The 18,967-nt window shown below is 50.2% G+C and overlaps 1 protein-coding gene across 1 annotated transcript in view; it reads left to right on the plus strand.

Annotated features, from left to right (window-relative positions):
• Positions 1-18,967, plus strand: part of GRIK3 (glutamate ionotropic receptor kainate type subunit 3) — a 239,098-nt gene that overhangs the window by 209,653 nt on the left and 10,478 nt on the right. The window contains exons 12-14 of the mRNA XM_008968480.4: positions 5,107-5,225; positions 7,683-7,900; positions 18,647-18,869. Coding sequence (XP_008966728.2) covers positions 5,107-5,225; positions 7,683-7,900; positions 18,647-18,869 — 560 coding nt within the window. The remainder of the gene's footprint in view (positions 1-5,106; positions 5,226-7,682; positions 7,901-18,646; positions 18,870-18,967) is intronic.

Here is an 18,967-nt window from a genome sequence, read left to right on the forward strand (position 1 = left end):
ACTAGGGGACAGGTTTCGCCCAGTGTTTGGCGAACACCTAGTGCTCGCCAAGCACTGTGCTCTGCACTTTACAGCTGTTATCTTATTTAGTTCTTCCAGCCTCCCTTAAAGAGGAGACACCTGAGGCTCAGAAAGTCTCACCACTTGCCAAGGTCATACAAGCAATAGGTGACCTTACAGCATTTGACCATGGGGGTCACCAAGCCTTTTATCTATGACCCACATCTCCGTCCGGTGGTCCGCCCCTACCCCGGGTTGGTGGCTGCTGGGGCCCGCTCCCCACCCCTTTCCAGCGGAACCCTCTGCCTTCTCCCTCTGGGCTCCAGCCCCAGCCCCTGATCTGGTCCTTTTTTTTCTCTAAATCCTAACAAAGTGCAAAGAGAGACTTCTCTGGAGAGGCAATTTGAGATCCAATGACTTGGCGTTTTCAGCCTTTTTTTTCTCCAGAGCCTTCTTTAAAATCCACCCTCCCCCCACTTCACTCCCTTCCGCTCCCTCCTCCCACGCTGTGAGAGACCAAAGGGAAGGCTGTGAGTGATGAAATGTCCCTGCTCCCCAGGCCCTGTGCTGCCAGAGGCCTGAAGCTGCGGTGGCCGCCCTGCCTGGTCGGCGCAGCAGCAGCCGAGCCTGCCACAGAGAGGCCTTCATTTATGCCTCTTGTCTCTAATGGTCTAACAAGCCTTTGAAAGCCAGGAGCCACTCTCCAGAGCTCACAGCATGATTTTAGCGGCTCCAGGGGTCTCTCAGCTCCCACCTTCTCGGGCTTTTCCGGCATCCGCTCTGCCCTTTTGATGTGTGTCCCATCCCCCTCTCATTCCTGGCCCTTCACCAGCAAGCCTTCTTCCCACTCTGCCTCCAGGCTCGGAAGGTGGGAGCCTCCTTCCCAAGGTTAGGCTGGGAGACTTTCTAGAAGAGATGGGTTTCCTAGAGCTGCTGTAATGATAGGAGACCCCTGAGAAGAGAGGAGAGGGACAAGAGCTGTGGCCGCCGAGCTAGGAAGAGCATCAGAGTGCACTTGTCACCTCGCCCAACACCCTCACAACACCACTCACACCTCTCTTGAGGTGGGTATAATTATCCCCAGTTTATAGAAACAGAAACTGAGGGTTGGAGAGGTTAAGTCATTGCCCAGAATCAGAAAGCTTTTCTTTGACAGAGTTGGGCTTCAAACCCAGACCAGATATAAAGTTCAAATTGGGCTTCAAACCCAGACCAGATATAAAGTTCAAATCCAACTTTATATCAAGGGTGACAAACACAAGTACCTGCCAGGACCAAAGGGAGTGAAGCAGGCATAGTGATAGGCAGTGGAGAGTGGTAGGGACTAAGGCACCCTGGAGAGCTCACCTGACTGAAGGGGGCAGCTGCTGCTCAGCTCCAACAGGTTGTACCAGGCAGAGATGCAGGGCCAGTGTTGCAGAGCTCATGATTCTGAGAGAGATTTGGATTTTTATGTGACATCTCACAGTTTTTCTGTGTGGCCACTTTTTGAGACGGAGTCTCACTCTGTCACCCAGCTGGAGTGCAGTGGCATGATCTCAGCTCACTGCAAGCTCTGCCTCCCAGGTTCACGCCATTCTCCTGCCTCAGCCTCCCAAGTAGCTGGGACTACAGGTGCCCACCACCACACCTGGCTAATTTTTTTGTATTTTTAGTAGAGACGGGGTTTCGCTGTGTTAGCCAGGATGGTCTCGATCTCCTGACCTCGTGATCCACCCGTCTCGGCCTCCCGAAGTGCTGGGATTACAGGCATGAGCCATCACGCCTGGCCGTTTAATTTTGTATAACACTGGCAGGGTCAAGCACAACATATCTGTAGGGTGAATGCGGCCATCTCCCCTTCACTCCTGGTGACCATGCTGGCTGCTGGAGATCTGGACACAGCTGCCCACAGTTCCAAGAAATGGGGCCTGGGAAGGGTGGACAGGTCCCCAGGTCCACTCTGGGGCAACTCCAGGTTGGCATAGGACTGTCCATCTTGCACACTGGCCTGGCCTGGCCTGTTTGGCCCACACCAGGGGACCAGGCATTGTGCAAGGCCTTTCACTGCCACCAAGATATTCTGCTTCATGCCTGGTGAGGTAGGAGGAAACAGGAAGGGAGCAGGGGGTGCTTTCTCACCACAGAGATCAGGACAGTTGGCACTCGTGACAGGGGATGATCCTAAGTGCCTGACCCAGGAGGCAGGGCTGAGGGTGAGCAGCCCATCTACTTCCTGGGGGCCACATTGCAGCCAAATCTGGGTTGAGTATCCCAAGGAAGCAAGAGCTTTGGCCATAGTGGATGCCCTGTCTCCACCTCCACACTCCAGCTGGGGATGGAATGTAGCCTTCTCTGTGGAGACAGAGAGTCTCCAGGTCAACTTCTGACTCCTATTTACTCTCAAGACTGGAGAAGCCTTTGCAACCGCAAGCTACAAATCCAAGATCTGCCATTAACTCCAGATGACACCTTCCCTCCTCATCCTGCGACCATCCCACTCCTCTTCTCTCCTGTGGCCGAGGAGGGTTAGAGCCTGGACGCTCTGTCCCACTGACTGCAGGATCCTCGTGGCCTCCACATCTGTAAAATGGGCACCGTGCATGCTTTCACCTCTCGGGAGGCGATGAGGACCCCAAACTGTAACAGCATTTGATAGCCAAGAAACCCATTCTAGAAGCAGTTATTTTTATCATGATAAGCAGTTCCACCCCTGGAACTTCATCCTGTTGAAACATCACCATTGAGCCACACTTTAGCATTCTCCCAAATCTAGAAAGGCTTTGCAGCCAAGCCCCAGAAGACAAGGCCACCCTTGGGCATCAGGGCCGACAGAGTTGTGTCCAAGGATGCTTTTCCAGCAGAGTGCACCACAGTTGGAAAGAGAGGACAGCTTAAGTGCCCATCAGTCAAGGCATGGTTAGAAACACCTGCGGAGTGGTCACAGAGCATGAGGTAGATCCGGAAGAACTGACCTGAAAAGAGGTTGGTAACATTAAATGAAAAACCAAGTTTTCGGACAGTATAGTGGTATGATAGGGGATTTTTGGGGGTTAAAAATATCATATATGTTATATATTTGTGTATGTGTGCCTGGTACATGTAAAGAGCAGGACTCGGGAGATCTCACCAGAAATCAGCTTTATGTTGTCTCCCTCCCACCTTCCAGGTTGTTCAGAGTTGGGTGCTCTTCCAGTGGCCCCCTCTGGCAGGGCCTCCCTTCATGGCCCACTCCCCACTCAGCCCCTGGTCCTCCAGCAGCCTGTGCCCCATGGCATCTCCCTGTTGGAATCCCATTGCCTTCTAGGATGGGAGTCAAAGTCGGCCTGGGCTGGATCTGTCTTCTGCATGGGTCCATCTGGTCCAGGGGAAGCACTGTGGACCCAGCGTCCTGGGACCCGGTGGTGTCTGGGCCTGCAGGCCAATGTTGTGCAGCAGGGACTCTCCTGGTTCCACCGACAGAGCACCCATCAGCCCGACCCCTGCCCTTCACACTTCCCAAGTCCATCCGCTCAGTTACAGAGCCAGGCACTGAGCTGCCTCGCCCCCTGGGAAGCCCCTCTCCCTCGATGTGGTAGAGGAAGCGGGGGCTCTGGACACCCAGCTCTCCAAAGACTCTCTCCAAAAACCCTTCTCACAATAGCCTCTAATCTCTGCTTTCTCCATTCTAGATCTCTTCCCTGTGGATTTTAGAGCCTCTAACCAGTTTGTGGTCATTTCCTTTGAAGATCCCTGTCTTGGTTTGAAACCTTTCTTTAGAATTTCCTATTTGAGGGATCTTCCCGCTTCATGAAAATAAAATTCTTTCCACATGACCACTGGTAATCAGTGTATAATATATTACAGGTTTTAGAAGGGAGACAGAAAAGAGAGGTCACAACATCACACTTAAAGGGCATTGCACTTTAAAAAATGAAACAAAATTCCACTGGACTTCTCTCTCCTTCCAGATGTGTCCTCTCAGCATCCTAAAACCTCCCCCACAAATCTAGAGAAAATGTCCACCAGCCTGGGACTTTTTCCAGGGTCCCCCCAACCTCTCGAGCTTCTTTAAACATACATATCCTCAACTGGAACTCACGCAGCGAAAAAAACTCCCTTCAATTCAGTAATCAGGACTCCTCTTCCTTAGAAGGCAGTAGGGGGCTTTAAGTAATCATTTTTTCCCTGTCATATATATATTTGTATATTCAAAGACAAAAATCTAAAAAATTATATAACGCATTGTTCTCTCCGGGGGATAGGATGCTGGAGTACATTCACTTTCAGATTGTATTCATCTATACTGTCTGAATATTTTATAAAATGTGTCTTCTGCTTTTTTTCCATTTTAAGGTTTTTTATTATACCCAAAATTCAAAAGCATGTTCTCACTTTTAAAAATGTATATAATGCAGATAGAGCAATAGGCTCCTGAAATTCCTTCTGCTATTTTGATGCCCCTCCCCAGAAGTAAACACTGATATTTTTTATCTAGAGACCCTTTCAGACCCTTTAGTATGCACTTGCATATGAGTATACATAAAGCACTGAATAGTTATGTCTTTAGGAGTCTGTTTATTTAAGTGTGGTCATATTGTTCTTATTTTCTATTGCTTTTAATACATTGCTTTTAATATTTTTATTGCTTAGATCTTCAACAATATGTGTTGAAGATCTTTCCCCACCAGCACATCTCAAGTATCTCATTCTCTTTCAACAGCTGCATAATATTTCACAGTATAGTTATGGCATCATTTATTTAATCATTCCTTTATTGAAGGACATTTTGGTGGTTTCCAGGTTTTTTTTGCAATTGCAAACAATGCTTTGATAAACACCCTTGTGTGCTTCTCTTGATGCTCCCGTAAGAGTGCTTTTTCTGGGATGGATAATGAGTTGCAGACTGGGAGACTGAAGGGCATGTGCACTTTTAATTTTACAAGATGCTGGTGAATTACCTTTATAACCAGAAAAGGGCACTAACGATAAAGAACAAGAAGAAATTCCCCTGCCCTGCCTCCCAGCAGAACCATGAGGATATTGATGCTGAGGTGGCTGGCACAGCTGTGTTTGCTAAACCACTGCCTGCTGGGGCGTGGATGCCCCTTGCTTCCCAGGCTGACTGTCCCTCTCCTCCTGTGGCAGGTTCAGCCCTTATGAGTGGTATGATGCTCACCCCTGCAACCCTGGCTCCGAGGTGGTGGAAAATAACTTCACTCTGCTTAACAGCTTCTGGTTTGGAATGGGATCCCTGATGCAGCAAGGTATGCACCCTCTCCCAGGGCCTCCCCTTCCAGGGTCTCCTTTCCCCAAGGGTTCTTCAGCCTCTTTGGCATCAGCAGAGCCAGCCCACACCTCTAGGGGCAGCCTCAGACCCTGATGAGCCGGCAGAAGTTTGGAGACATCGAGAAACCCAGGTGTGTACCCTTGCCCCAGACCCCTACCTTCCACCTCCACTCTGGCTGGAGCTGGCTCAGGGTCTAAAGCTAAGAAAACCACCCAGCCCAGGGCACGCGGGATGCATCCCCCACCTCCTGCTCCAGCTGAGGTGGACATAGAGCACCCTGCCGGCTGCGGCTGACCCCGCCCATGGCCTCATCACCACACAATCCAGCTGAGCAAGTTGGGCTGTGGATGGAAGGAGACCAGAGGCAGGGAGTCTGGGTGGGAGGCCACTGCAGGAATGAGGTGATGAGACCTGAACCTGGTGGTGGCCCTGGGAGTGGAAGGCAGAAATGGACTAAGAGAGCTTCAGGATACACTGTGGATGGGACTCCGTGGCTGCTTGGCTGTGAGGTGCCTGGGAGTAGGAAGGATCATGGCTGAGTTGGGGACTTCAGCCCGAGTGCTTCAAAGATGAGGTACACAAAAGGATGCAATTCTCTTACATCCTCTGGAGGGAGGGCCAATGTGCTTTGGAACTATCTGCAGCAGAGCACCTGCTCTAACTGCCAGGAGTCAGAGGCAGAGACAGCAGGGAGCAGGAGGGCAGGCACAGGGAGAGGGGACCACCAGCCAGGAAAGGACACCGCCCCCTGGTCCTGCTGGCCACCAGCCATGTGCTCACTCCCTCTGCAGGTGGAGTCCCATGTCCAGAGTCTTGTATCTTAGGGAGTGCAGACAAGTTTCTGCTGTTAGAGTTTCACTGAGGGACCTGCTTAGGGGGCAGGCAGGGAAGGGGCTTCCAGGGACAGAGAAAATGTCCTTGTCCCTCAGTCTTCTGTGTATAACCTTCACAAACCCTGGTCCTCAGTAGATATCCATCAGTAAACGCCAAATGAATGAGCAAATGGCATTATCCCAATGTGTCCTGGGCACCCACTACATGCCAGGCTCTGTGCTGGGCACTTGAATGAAGGAGGAGAGGAAAAAAGCAAATCTGTCCCACATGCGAGAAACCTCTTGGCCATGGCAGAGGCCAGGGCAGGGACTTGGGCAGAGGTCTGGCAAGCCTGGCAGAACTCACCAATCAAGTGACTCAAATAAGCTGCTCTCCCTCTAAGAGCAGCCCAAAGCCTGGTTTGGAGCAACCTGGGGAGGCTGGGAGTGGCCAGTTGGAGAGGGGACACAGAGCCTCAGTGGTCTCTAGCAGCTAGGAAGTGACAGGCAGCTTTCAAGGGAAGTGCCTCAATCTGTCCTTGCTATTAATGAGTGTCCTGGAGCCTCACCTTGTTTTTTTGTCCATCGTCTTTGTTCAGTGACAGTTGGGAAAGACCTGGAAGCCCCTCAATGCAGTAATAGCTTCTCCTCTTCCACCTCCTGCTGCTTTTCAAAGCACTGGCCCTTGATGTATTCTCCATGTGGTTTTGATTAGGAGGGAGAAAAATAGTTATGTATTTGAAAAACTCTCCCTTGAGTGACTTCTTTGAGAAAAAAAATCATCCATATCAAAGCAGACGGTTTTCAGATTGCAGGTCCAAATATTCTGGAAAGTTCAGGAGTCACTTGCAATTTAAATCTCTTGAAAGCCACCTAGTTAATTACTTCAGTTAGAAGGTGTCATCTCTATTGTGCTCCCCACCTAAGGTCGGGGAAGAAAAGTGATATATTTCGGCAAAGAGCTTCAAAAAGTGTTGATTTTTTTCCCCTCCTGCAAAGCACTGCATAGCAATCTTGTATTTGTATACCATTTGTATTTCCAATGCAATTTATTCTCAAATTATATCGTTGCAGCACCACAGTATTTATGTGAGGCTGGGACAGAGGAAGGACAATTCTTCATGTTTTGCAGAATCCCAGAGAGAGGAAGTATCAGGCATAAGATCACACTGAGAGTTGGGAGCAGGATTCACTCGAGAACCCAAGGGTCCTGACTCCCAGGTGTTCTTAAGCTGGGAACACATAAGTGGTCCATGGTTAGGCATCTGAGGTTTTGATGAGCCTGTGAAATGTGAATGTATATGTTGTTCTAGAAGAGCGATTCTTAAATTTTAGCCTGCGTCAGAATCATCTGGAGAGCTTACTCAAAACATATTGCTGGTTCCCACCCTCAGAAATTACTGATTCAGTGAGTGCTTGGGCAGGGCCCAAGAATGTGCATTTCTAACAAGTTCCAGGTGATGATGTTACTGCCAGTCCAGGGACCACACTTTTGAGAACCACTGGTCTTGGGAAAGGGCCTTAGCTTTCTTTAGAGTATCAGAGGAATCCATGACCCAGGGGACTTGAGCAGCGCTAGTCTGGATGTTGTAAGGGACTGCCTATCTCCTCTCTTCGTCCAGGGTCTGAGCTGATGCCCAAAGCCCTGTCCACACGCATCATTGGTGGCATCTGGTGGTTCTTCACGCTCATCATCATCTCTTCCTACACGGCCAACCTGGCTGCCTTTCTGACCGTGGAGCGCATGGAATCACCCATTGACTCTGCTGATGACCTGGCCAAGCAAACCAAAATTGAGTATGGGGCTGTCAAGGATGGGGCCACCATGACCTTCTTCAAGGTGAGGCCCTCTCCCTCCTATTGCAGCACCATGAGCTGATCCTCTCCGGACCCTTTACTGAGCAGAAGAGGAAAGGGGGTCTCTGTCCTTCCCTAACCACGCATGGCCAATGGGTCAGAAGCCCCCTCAGCCCCACCTTGTTTGGACTAGTTGACTTTGGGGAGCTGTGGTGATGTGGGCCAACTGGGTTGGCTTCAACACAAATCCTAGAAGTTTCTGTGCCTGAGATGAGCAATGTGAATGTGTTATGATTCCTTAAGTCATCAGAGGGAGACAGATGGAGAGAGGGGCCTGGAGAAGGGGGAAGGAGGGGAAGAGCCACCCAGACACACAGGCCCTAGGGGCTTCCCGCCCTTGGCTTCAGACCTCAATGCCGTCCATCTCAAGGAAGCTAGCCTGAGGTTGGGGAGACGGCAGCAGGGCCAAATCTTGAGAGGAAAGGAGGAGGCTTAGAACTTGAACAAGTGTTTACAGACATTACTGAGCATGTTACACTCTAGGAATGCTGGTGTCAGCAGATAAAATCCCTGTCACCTGCTCAAGTGACTGCTCTAATGGGTATCTGGCCATGATTTCATTGCTCCTCCTGCTCTGTGAAGTGTTGGCTGAGTGCCCTAATGTTTTCCACTTTCTACTGGAGTAGCTGAGGGCTTAGGAGACTCTGGCTGGCCCTGAGAACCAGAAGCTGCAAAGGTTCTCCCAGAAATTGAAGTAGTAATAGCAGTAGCAACTGCCACTGAGATCTCACAGTAGGCCAAGAGCTGTGCTAAATGCTGGGCCTCATTTAATCTTCATGACAAATCCTGGGAGGCTGGTACTCGAATTATTTCTACTTTACACGTGTGGAAACTGAGTCCCAGAGCAGCTAAGTGGCTTGTCCAGGGATGCCCAGCTGGAGGAACCAGGTGCGACCCAGGCCTACCTTCCTCGAGGGCCCTGTTTTAAGCCAGTGGTTCTTAGATCTGGGTGTGCATTCAGATCATCTGGAGGACTTGTTGAAACACAGCTTGCAGGCCAGGCACGGTAGCTCATGCCTGTAATCCCAGCACTTTTGGAGGCCGAGGTGAGCTGATCACGAGGTCAGGAGTTCGAGACCAGCCTGGCCAATATGGTGACACCCCATCTCTACTAAAAATACAAATTACAGGTGACGCACACCTGTAATCCCAGCTACTGGGGAGGCTGAGAAAGAAGAAAGGCTTGAACCTGGGAGGCAGAGGTTGCAGTGAGCCAAGATCGCGCCACTGCACTCCAGCCTGGGTGACAGAGTGAGACTCCATCTCAAAAAATAAAAAAAAAGAAACACAGCTTGCAGGCCCCACCCTCAGAGTTTCTGACTCAGGAGGTCTAGATGGGGCCGAGAATGTGCATTTCTAAAAAGTTCCAAAGTGATGCTGCAGCTGCTGGTCCAGGTTCTGTGCTTGGAGAACCACTGTTCCAATTGTTTCCCAGAAATGATTAGGATTTAGGAACTCTGTGGCTGCAGGCCCACTTATTTATATGTTTATCTATTAATCAACTGCTCTCAATCAACCTGGAATGGAAGCCTGGGGTATTTTCCTTTCCTCTGGGCTCTGATTCCCCATCACCCAGCCCCTGCCTCCTCCTAGGCTAAGCCTCCAAATGATAGATGGAGCCTCCAGTGGGGCCTGAGTGAAGAGAGAAGGAAGGGGTTGGGTGGGAAAGCCTTCTACCTCCTGGGCACTGCAGCCCCCCGGCACTTTCTCCCCTCCCCGCTGCCCAGCACCCGCCATGTCCCTCCTTGAGGTTGGAAACAGCTTTGTAGTGAAGAGACAGTGAGTGAGGAAAGGAGCTTCCCTCTTGGATGTTGCCAAGAGGGATGTTGGTTGACTTGCCTAAGAGGTCACTACTGTGTATTTAGAGTGAGGGGAAGACAACGGCATTATCAAAGGCATGTTGGGAACACTATGGGACTCTGTATGTGTTCCTGCCTATGAGTGAGTAGGTGAGGATGTGTATACATGCATGGCTTCACATGTGCATGTAGCAGCATATAATATGTGGGAATGTGCACGTGTGTGTATGTGCACACATGTGCCTGTGCACAACTCTGCCTGTGTGGGGACATGTGTGTATTTGTGCTTGGACACGTGTCTGCATCTATGTGGATGTGTGCTGAACATATGTGTGATGCATCTCTGTGATCTGGGCATATGGACATGTGCCTGTGAATGTGTACACGTGTGTACCCGAGGGTCTACCTGTATATGTGTACAGAGAAAATACATTTGTCTGTCTGCTTGGATATCCTCATGGGTATGTCTAGATAAGTGGAGGGCAGATGGACCTGTGTGTGTGTAATGGCCTGTGCATGCATGCGTGTGTATACTAGCCTTTGTGTGTGTATGCCTGTGTAATGGCCTATGCATGCATGAATCTGAGTGTGTGTGTGTATAATGGCCTGTGCACACATATGTATCTGTGTGTGCATGTATAATGATCCATGCATGTATATGTGTCTGGATGTATGTGTGTATAATGGCCCATGCATGCATATGTGTCTCTCTCTGTGTGTGGGGGGGTCTATGTATGTGTATAATGGTCCATGCATGCATACGAATGTGTCTCTGGGTGTGTGTATAATGGACTGTACATGCATATGTGTCTGCATGTGTATGTGTGTGTATGTGCACACATGCCTGCCTGCTCCTGCCTATCCCCAGGCTGTGGCCCAGCCCTTTGTGCCAGAGCATCTCTCATGCATAACGCATGAACCCATCTCTAAGCAGGGCTCCCGATCAAAGTGAAACGGCATAAATAAGCCTGGTGCAGGCTCATTGCCGCTGATTGGATGTCCCTGCCTCCCTCCATGCTAAGATGCTCAGATTGGCTTCCAAGAAGCTAGCCCCAGCTCCCCACCGAGCTGCTGCCCTCACCATCAAGCAGCACCTCCCACAGCCTCCTCTGCCCTCACCCACCTTCCGTGCAAATGGCACAGCGAGGAGGGCAGAAGAGACGTACAAATGCTGTCACCTGTCTGGGATGCTGGGGCTTTATGGGCCCATGCTCACAGGAGTCTGTGGGTCAGAAACAACAACTCCACACCCCCTGCATAACTAACTCCACTTTCTTCCTGTCCCTATGGTCAATTAATTCCTCTTTATGCCTGGCCACATTGTCTCCTGCCTTAATTCAAGTGAAGTTCTCCTTGCCCAGACTCCCTGTCATCAGCAGCAGCAATGGGACTGTTACATATTGGAGAAGAGCCTGAATGTAGATACATTAACTGCCCCCCCACCTCAGATGATGAGCTAGAAGCACTACCCCCCGCCCCACCCCCGCTGAAGGTCCCTGGATGAACCAATTCCCTGCCTTGCCACCCCTCTGCCCTCTGTAGTTGGACTTCCTAATTAGACCTTCCCCCCGGGCCAGGTGATAGCCTTCTAGTTAGCACAGAATGTTTGCAGGTTAGAGCTGGAAGGAGACCTGAGATTAACCCAGAGAAACAGGCCCAGCCCATTATCACACAGCACATCAGTGGTGGAGCGGGGTACAAGGTCAGACATGCTGTCTTCATGCACAGTGCCCTCTCCCACATCCACTCTAGGGTCTTCTCCTAGAGAGGTGGTCTTCCCCTGCCCATGAGAGTATATGGCAAGGCTGCACTACTGTTGAACAGGAGGCAGCTCCAGGAGGAGCCATCAGATGTCTAGGAGACATTGGCAAAGTCAACAATAACAGTAACACTTAATGAACACTTACTTTGTGCCAGGCACCATTCCAAGCACTTTACCTGTATTTGTTTATAACATCCTCAATCACAGCCCTGGAAGGTAGATTATTATTATCATCTCCATTTGAAACATGACGAAAGGAAGGCCCAGAGAGGCTAACTGACTTGCCTAACATCCCACAGCTAGTGAAATGCAGAGCTGGGATTTGAACCCAAGCAACCTGGCTCTAGTGCCTATGCTCTTGGTCACTGTGTTCATATGGCTTCTCTAAGGACCCAGCCACAGTCCTCAGGAGGCAGTTGGGGAAAAGTGAAGCCACAGTCAGTTGACCACATACCCAGCCCTGCACAGCCCTGGCACGTCGTAGTTGCTCTAATAATACGTGTTGAGTGGATGCTGTTGTTGAGTGAAAGGATGGGATTTAAAGATGGCAGCAGCCAAGTGGCACAAGTGCAGGAGATAATATCGAGGACTAGGAACTGAGTGGGCAGCCTGTATTGAAGGTCCAGAGTGCAGGACAGATGAATTTGATTTCTGTGGTTAGCATGTTCCTGATTAGGAAGCACACAGTCTTAAAAAAACGCCCTGACTGAGAGTAGAACTCACAAGGGAGGGAACCTGTTTCTGTCCAAAGACGACAACAGCAGGAAGCGGGATGCTGGGCTCTCGGGGGGCTCTCGATCCCTCGCCCCCACCCTGCAGCCCCATCATTCCAGAGGAAATTTCATTTGAAGAGTTGTCAGGGAGCAGCAGACATCACAAACAGCGTCTCCTGTGTTGTCCTCCCTCCGTCTTGGAAGATAAAAATTAATTAGGAGATGAAAAAAGAGGCCTTTGAAAGCACTGTTTGGCTGTAAAAATATGTAGGCAAAATGTAAAGGAGAACGTTGGGAAAGCGTGTTCTTTGCAGGGAGGGCTGCACAGCTTTGAAGAGAGAGGACATCGGAAGACAGCTTCTCCAAGCACTTAGACCTTTTTCAGTGCTGGGGGTGGGAGAGCACATAACAGATGAGAGGGATAGCGGCTTAGGAAAGGAGTGGGAGCTGGGGGCCCGAGAATGCCAGGTTCCCTGGGCCCCTGGTCATTGTCAGGCCATCCCCCTTGCACAGCCTCGGTTCCTAGCATCTGACCTGGGCATGCTGTCAGAGAGGTCACCTGGCCCACACCCTGCCTCCCAGCTGCATGACAGACCCTTCCCTGAGCTGGAGGGCCTAGGAAGATGCTCCCCAAACTCAGCTTCCAGCTTCTCCTGACCCGTCTGCTGGCCTCTTTCACATACAGTCTTAGCCCTGCCTTCAAGCAGAAGCAGGTAGGGGGACCAAAATGTAATGCCCAGGCAGAATTCAATGTGGTGCCGCCTGTCGTCATCAAGTTACATCAGTTTTAAAGTCAGACAGACCAGGATTTGAGTCTGGGGTGATGTCTCTGCTGGTGACCTTAGGCAAGTCACTTCACTTATCTGGGCTTCCATTTGCTCCCCTGTACAACACAGATACTTATTTTCACCATGCAGCAATTAGCAAGAGGGTTCGGTGAGCTCCTGTATGTACAGTGGTTAGCCCAGAGCCAGGCATACAGGAGGACTTAGGTCAAAGGCTTTCTCTTCCGCACAGCCCTCCAGTTGGCTGAACAGAAACCAAAGAGGCAGGCTGGACCCTTTCCTCTTGCCCCGAAATTCCCTCCTGGGGCAGATTACTTAACTGGAGCACACTGGAGATGACCAGCTAATGGGCACCCACCTTATGGAGCCATTGAGATGATTAAATGTGATAATTCATGTATTCACCTCACAGCATTACCTGGCACAAAGTAGGCATGCAGTGAACGCTAACTTTTTATTGTTTATTGTTGCAAACTGGTGATACACAGGCCTGTGCAGCCCATAGATGTGATTTGGAGGGGCCACACATCGCTTATTTATATATGTATATTTTTTTAAAACATCAATTGCAGCAATTCTCAGCAGCTGAGAGGCAATGTTTATCTACAGTTTACAGACTCCCACCCAGCCTTCTTTAGTTACTTCAATACCCTGCCTGGGCCCTGTCAGCATTTGAGTTTTTACCCCTTTAAGTGCCATAGCAACTCAGCACTATAGAGATTTTTCTCCCCAGTTTCTAGATGAGAAAACTGGGCCTTACAGAGAATTAAGGAGCCTTAAAGGGAAAGAGTGACTCTGGCCACCTATGGGAGCCTTAGGGGCACACTCTGTGTTAAACACTTCACACACCTTGTCTTGTTGAATGTTCACAATAACACTAAGTAGCACGTACTCTTACAACACCCATTTTACAGATATGGAAAGTGAAGCTCAGAGAGGTGATGTCACTTGCTTGTGGTCACAAAAGGAGCTGGCATTTGAGTCCAAGCTGGTGTGACACCAGAGTGCAGTGGAGCTCACCCCTCTCACTACCTCCACCCCCAGCTTGCAGCCCCCCACAAGCAAGCCTCAGGCATGTGCTGCCGGGATGGGGGTGGGGTGAACTAGGAGCTAGACTGTCCTTACCAGGGAGCCTGTAGCAGTGGGCAGAGGCCGTGGACTCCAAAGAGGCCTCCTGTCCCCACAGAAATGACCCAAGAAAAATGATTAACTGCTCAAATCCATGGATCCAGTAAGGCCAAAGATTCCACACTCAGAGATAAGAAAGCCAATTAATATGGGAAAAGGTCTTCTTTCCAGTATGGAAAACAAAAAAGGTCTTGTATGCAATCCCATTGCTACTGCATCTCTGCACACATTCTCTGAAATTCAGCTCCCTTTGGAATTGCTATATATATATAGACTTACATACATTCTCTTGTACAGAAATGTTAAATTCTCAAGATTAAGTATCTTCAGTCAGGGAAAATCAATTTGCTTCTTTGAGGAGGCTGGAATTGAAAGTCGTGAGCCTGAAATTTACTTTCTTGCCAATTTTGCTGATAAAAAAAGCATCTCTGTCCTGGCACACCGCCGTGTATTGGTTGTTCCAGATGATTCCACTAGTTGATTTGGGTGACTAGCCCTGAAACAATCTTTATTAAGGTTCCCACCAGGGCCGGGACAGGCAGGATGACACAGGAGCTGTAGGTATGTGAGACTTCATTCCCTAGGGTGGTGATGATAGCTCTGGCCAGTGATGGGAACTCAAGCCTGTGATGGGAACTCTCCCAGAGATGGGAGAGAGGGACCTGAGAGTCCATGAAGGGCTCTGGATTTATCTATCCCTGCTTAGACAAGCCACAAGGAACCTTTACAGGGTTGTGCCCCAGAATCACTCAACTGCTCAAGGACAGAAGGATAGCACTTAAGGGGAAGCAGAGACCATGAGGAGATGGGGTTGAGAATGGGGGCCCCAAGACAGAAGACAAGGACAGTGGGGACCATTCTAAGAAAGCAGATTTCAGACACATCTACCTGAAGGTGATGGAGGTAATAATTTAGTTGGTGCTGGAGCCAGGAGGCTCCAGAACCAGGAACCTCTTAAAATTAACGTCACAGCCAGCTTCATGCCTTGTTTTCACCTTGCATCTTCACTGGCCCAAGCTCTCTGGTGTCCTTTCCCATCTTCCTCATTCAGTTCCTTTACACACTGGTGCCTTTCTTGTGTCTTTCCTCAGAGCCCATCTGCCTCAACACTCCCTTCAGCCCCCAACTGAAATTTCTGTCTCCATCTATGGTGTTGTGTTACTGGAAAGAGCATATGGTTTGGTGTCAGGCAGGCCTGTATATAGGAGGAATAAAGTGTCGGGGTGTGGGGAGGATACAAGGAGGAGTTTAGAGAAAGAGAAGAAGTTCTTATCCCATTCTGAGACAGAAGGAGTAGGTGGGGCTTCCTGAGTGATTCATTGTCAAGTTACTTTTCTCAGGACTTGAGATTTATTGGATGGATGACTGAGAGGGTGGGTGACATAGGAGAGGGGGTGGGTAAGATGGGTGAGGAGGAGAAAGGGATGGATGATTGGGGGATGGATAGGTGGGTAAGAGAACAGATGGATGGATGGATGGATGGATGGATAGATGGTTGGATAGATGGATAAATGGATGGATAGATAAGTAATAGATAGGTGGATAGTCAGATTAGTTGAATTAACTAGTGTGTACAAGGTGTGTGGATGATAGCATGATCAGATACAATAGTGGATGGGTGGGTGAGTGGTTGGATGGATGGATGGATGGACGATGGGTGGATGGATGGGTGGGTGGATGGATGGATGGATGGATGGATGGATGGATGGATGGATGGGTTGATGGGTAATTGGAAGGATAGATTAGATGGGCAGATGCATTAGGAGGTCTGATTGCTTCATCTACCTTTGGTTCTCACCTCTAGTAGTAGAGGGAGAACTGGGAAAGCAGAAGAGACAAGGATGGAAAGGAACTGAAGAGCTGCAATCACTGGAGGGAGAAAAGTATTTAGGTTCCAATAACCAGGATAGTAGAGTATCAGGAACACGTGTATCTGGCAAAGCAGAGATGACTGGACTAGGATACTTTGATTAGAGGAATAGTTGGAATTGATGATTATCTGAAAAAGCAACCATACTGGGAGCAGAAGTCGCTTATGTGACTATGTGGTTGAGAGGGTGTATAAGTTATCTATTGCTGCATACCAAATTACCCGAAACTTCATGTTTTAAAACAATATTTGCTATCTCACAGCTTGTGGGTCAGGAATCTAGGCAGTTTCGCTGAGTCCTATGGCTCAGGGTCCCTCATGGGGCTGCAGTCAAGGTGTTGGCTAATGCTACAGTCATTTCAAGGCATGTTCTCCAAACTCACTGCGTGCTTGTTGGCAGGACTCAGCTCCCCTCAGGTGACTGAACTAAGGGCTTCAGTTTTTCACTGATAGCTGGCCAGAGGCTGCCCTCTGTTTCTTGCCCTGGGAACCTCTCCATAGGGCAACTCACAACATGACAGCCAGCTTCCATCAGAGTGAGACGAGCCAGAGAGAGTACCAGTCACAGTCTCTTATAACCTAATTTTGGACATGACATCCCATCATTTTTGTGGAGAGTTAAAAGCAAGTCACTAGTTTCAGCTCACATTCAAGAAGAGGGGATTACACAAAGGTGTGAATACCAGAAATGGGGATCTGTAGGAGCCATCTAGAAGCTTTCTACAACAGGAGAATCTGGGGAGACAGCGTAGCAGAGTGAGAAAGGAACAGAGGGAGTAAAAGAGGTTGGAGGTGGGAGAATCTGCTTATCAGAAATTTTCTAGAAAATAAGAAACATTGGGGGAGGCAGAAGAGCTGAACACCAGGAAGATTTTTAAGGGCAAGAATATTGAGTGGGGCACAGCCTGGGCCACAGGAAGCACTGAGGTGGAAGAATAGCTGAGGAAGTGGGAGAGCAGAGAGCACAAAAGGTTTGGAGGCAGGGATTGCAGAGGTAAGAGAGTCCTGCAGAGCTGGAGTAGCTGGAGAGTAGCAATGGCTGAAAGAAGGGCAGGCTGAGGACCGGGAGGGGCTGGGAGAGGCCAGTGAGAGCTGCAGGCATCTGGGCCTTCCATGCCTTTGGCTTTGGGGCAGGTAAATTTGTAGGTTGGGGAGTGGCTGCTTATCTGTGAAGGTGCCCCCAGCCCTGTGCCCAAAGAAGGCATCACTGGCACTCAACAGATATGGTGCTCAGATGTAATTCTAAGGGGTCCTGCCTGTGGCTTTGGGGCCCCTTCCTGTCCCCATTGCTCTTCCTCAGGACATGTTTGGGTATCTAGAAGCCAGTTTAGGAGGGGACAGCCCTTGCCAGATCTAGGAAGCCTCTGGAGAATAGAAAGTACACTTTCCTCCCAGGCTCCTTAGCTCCCTCCCAGCAGGCATGGCTTCTTCCCCATCCCCCTGCCCATGCCCCAGTCCTGCGCCAGCCTGTTCAATTGCACCCATGACATCAGGCATACTGGAGCTGGGCCAGGTGCCAGTCAGACAGGTTGACATCACAGACAGACACAGCTAGACTTGGAACCAGCCGGGCTCAGTGGGGCCTGCAGAACCACCTGTTCCCCTGAGATCAGCCAGGACAGGGCTAATCCCTGCTGGGAGCAGGCAGTTGGCAAAGCACTAAGTTCCCAAGAAATCTCATGAATGCCGTGCACCCTGGTCTGCACAGTCTCCCCAGGCAGCAAAGGACACTCAGCCCTTGCGCTCCTCTCTCCTGGCCCCAGTGACCTCTCTGTGTCTCCCCAGCATAGGCATAGCATCCTACCCACTGGACCTGGTCTTAGGGATTCTGATTCTGCTCAAGCAACAGTGTTCAGCCCAGGACCCTACAGCCCTGGGCTCTGGTGTAGATGAAGGGGGTTTGCAGACCACCTCCCCTGACTGCCCTTACTTTTCTCCCGCTCTGCAATTCGCACCCTGCTCCTTCCTCACAGTAATGAAGTAGAACATGTCTGAGGCAAAATCTTCCCCTGAAACAGGACATAAAAGAGGCCTCCATTGGTTGAAGTGAAAGGGGAGGCCCAGGACCCACTCAGCTTTGCCCCGATGAGCAGCCGTCTCTCCCCCTCCACTCTCACAGTGGTTTCTGTGAGGCAGGGCAGCTGAGGGGTTAGGGGTATGGACTCTGGAGCCAGATGGCCTGGGTTTGAAGCCTGGCTTTGCTACTTAGTACCTGGGTAAACTTAGGCAAGTGACTTAGCTGTGCCTCAATCTTTTTATCTGTAAAATGGGGCTCGTGATGGTGCCTGCCTACTGTGAGCGCTGTGAAGAATCAACGAGTTAATGCAGGTAGAGCACTTAGAACAAAGCCTGAACGTGCTAACTTTTAATAAATTTTAGAGAAAGAAAATCCATGTTTAAAAAGTCAGCTTGAAGACCACTTGTGCCATGGCCAGGGTTTCCAGGAAGCAGGCCTGAGTCTGCATTTCCGTTTTATCATTTGCCAGCTGCGTGTTTGGGGACCTTTGCTCCAGGGCCTCAATTTCTATATCTGAGCACCGTGTAGCACTCCCTTTCTCTGAAGATTGTAGACCGAGTTCAAGGCCCCAACCCCCATTGAGCAGGGTGTGCGGTGCTTGGTCCCTGGTGTGCCTAGTAACGGTGTGTGCATCACCCCTTCCCTCACGGCCCAGAAATCCAAGATCTCCACCTTCGAGAAGATGTGGGCCTTCATGAGCAGCAAGCCCTCGGCGCTGGTGAAGAACAACGAGGAGGGCATCCAGAGGGCCCTGACGGCCGACTACGCGCTGCTCATGGAGTCCACCACCATCGAGTACGTCACACAGAGGAACTGCAACCTCACCCAGATCGGGGGCCTCATTGACTCCAAGGGCTACGGCATCGGCACGCCCATGGGTGAGCGAGGGGCTGCGTGTGGGAGGGGTGGGTGTGTGGGCAGAGGGAGGGCTCCACCCCCGCGTCCCCTCATACTCCGTCTCACAGCTCATTCCATG

Source organism: Pan paniscus, chromosome 1, assembly GCF_029289425.2.
Source record: "Pan paniscus chromosome 1, NHGRI_mPanPan1-v2.0_pri, whole genome shotgun sequence".
NCBI lineage: Eukaryota > Metazoa > Chordata > Mammalia > Primates > Hominidae > Pan > Pan paniscus.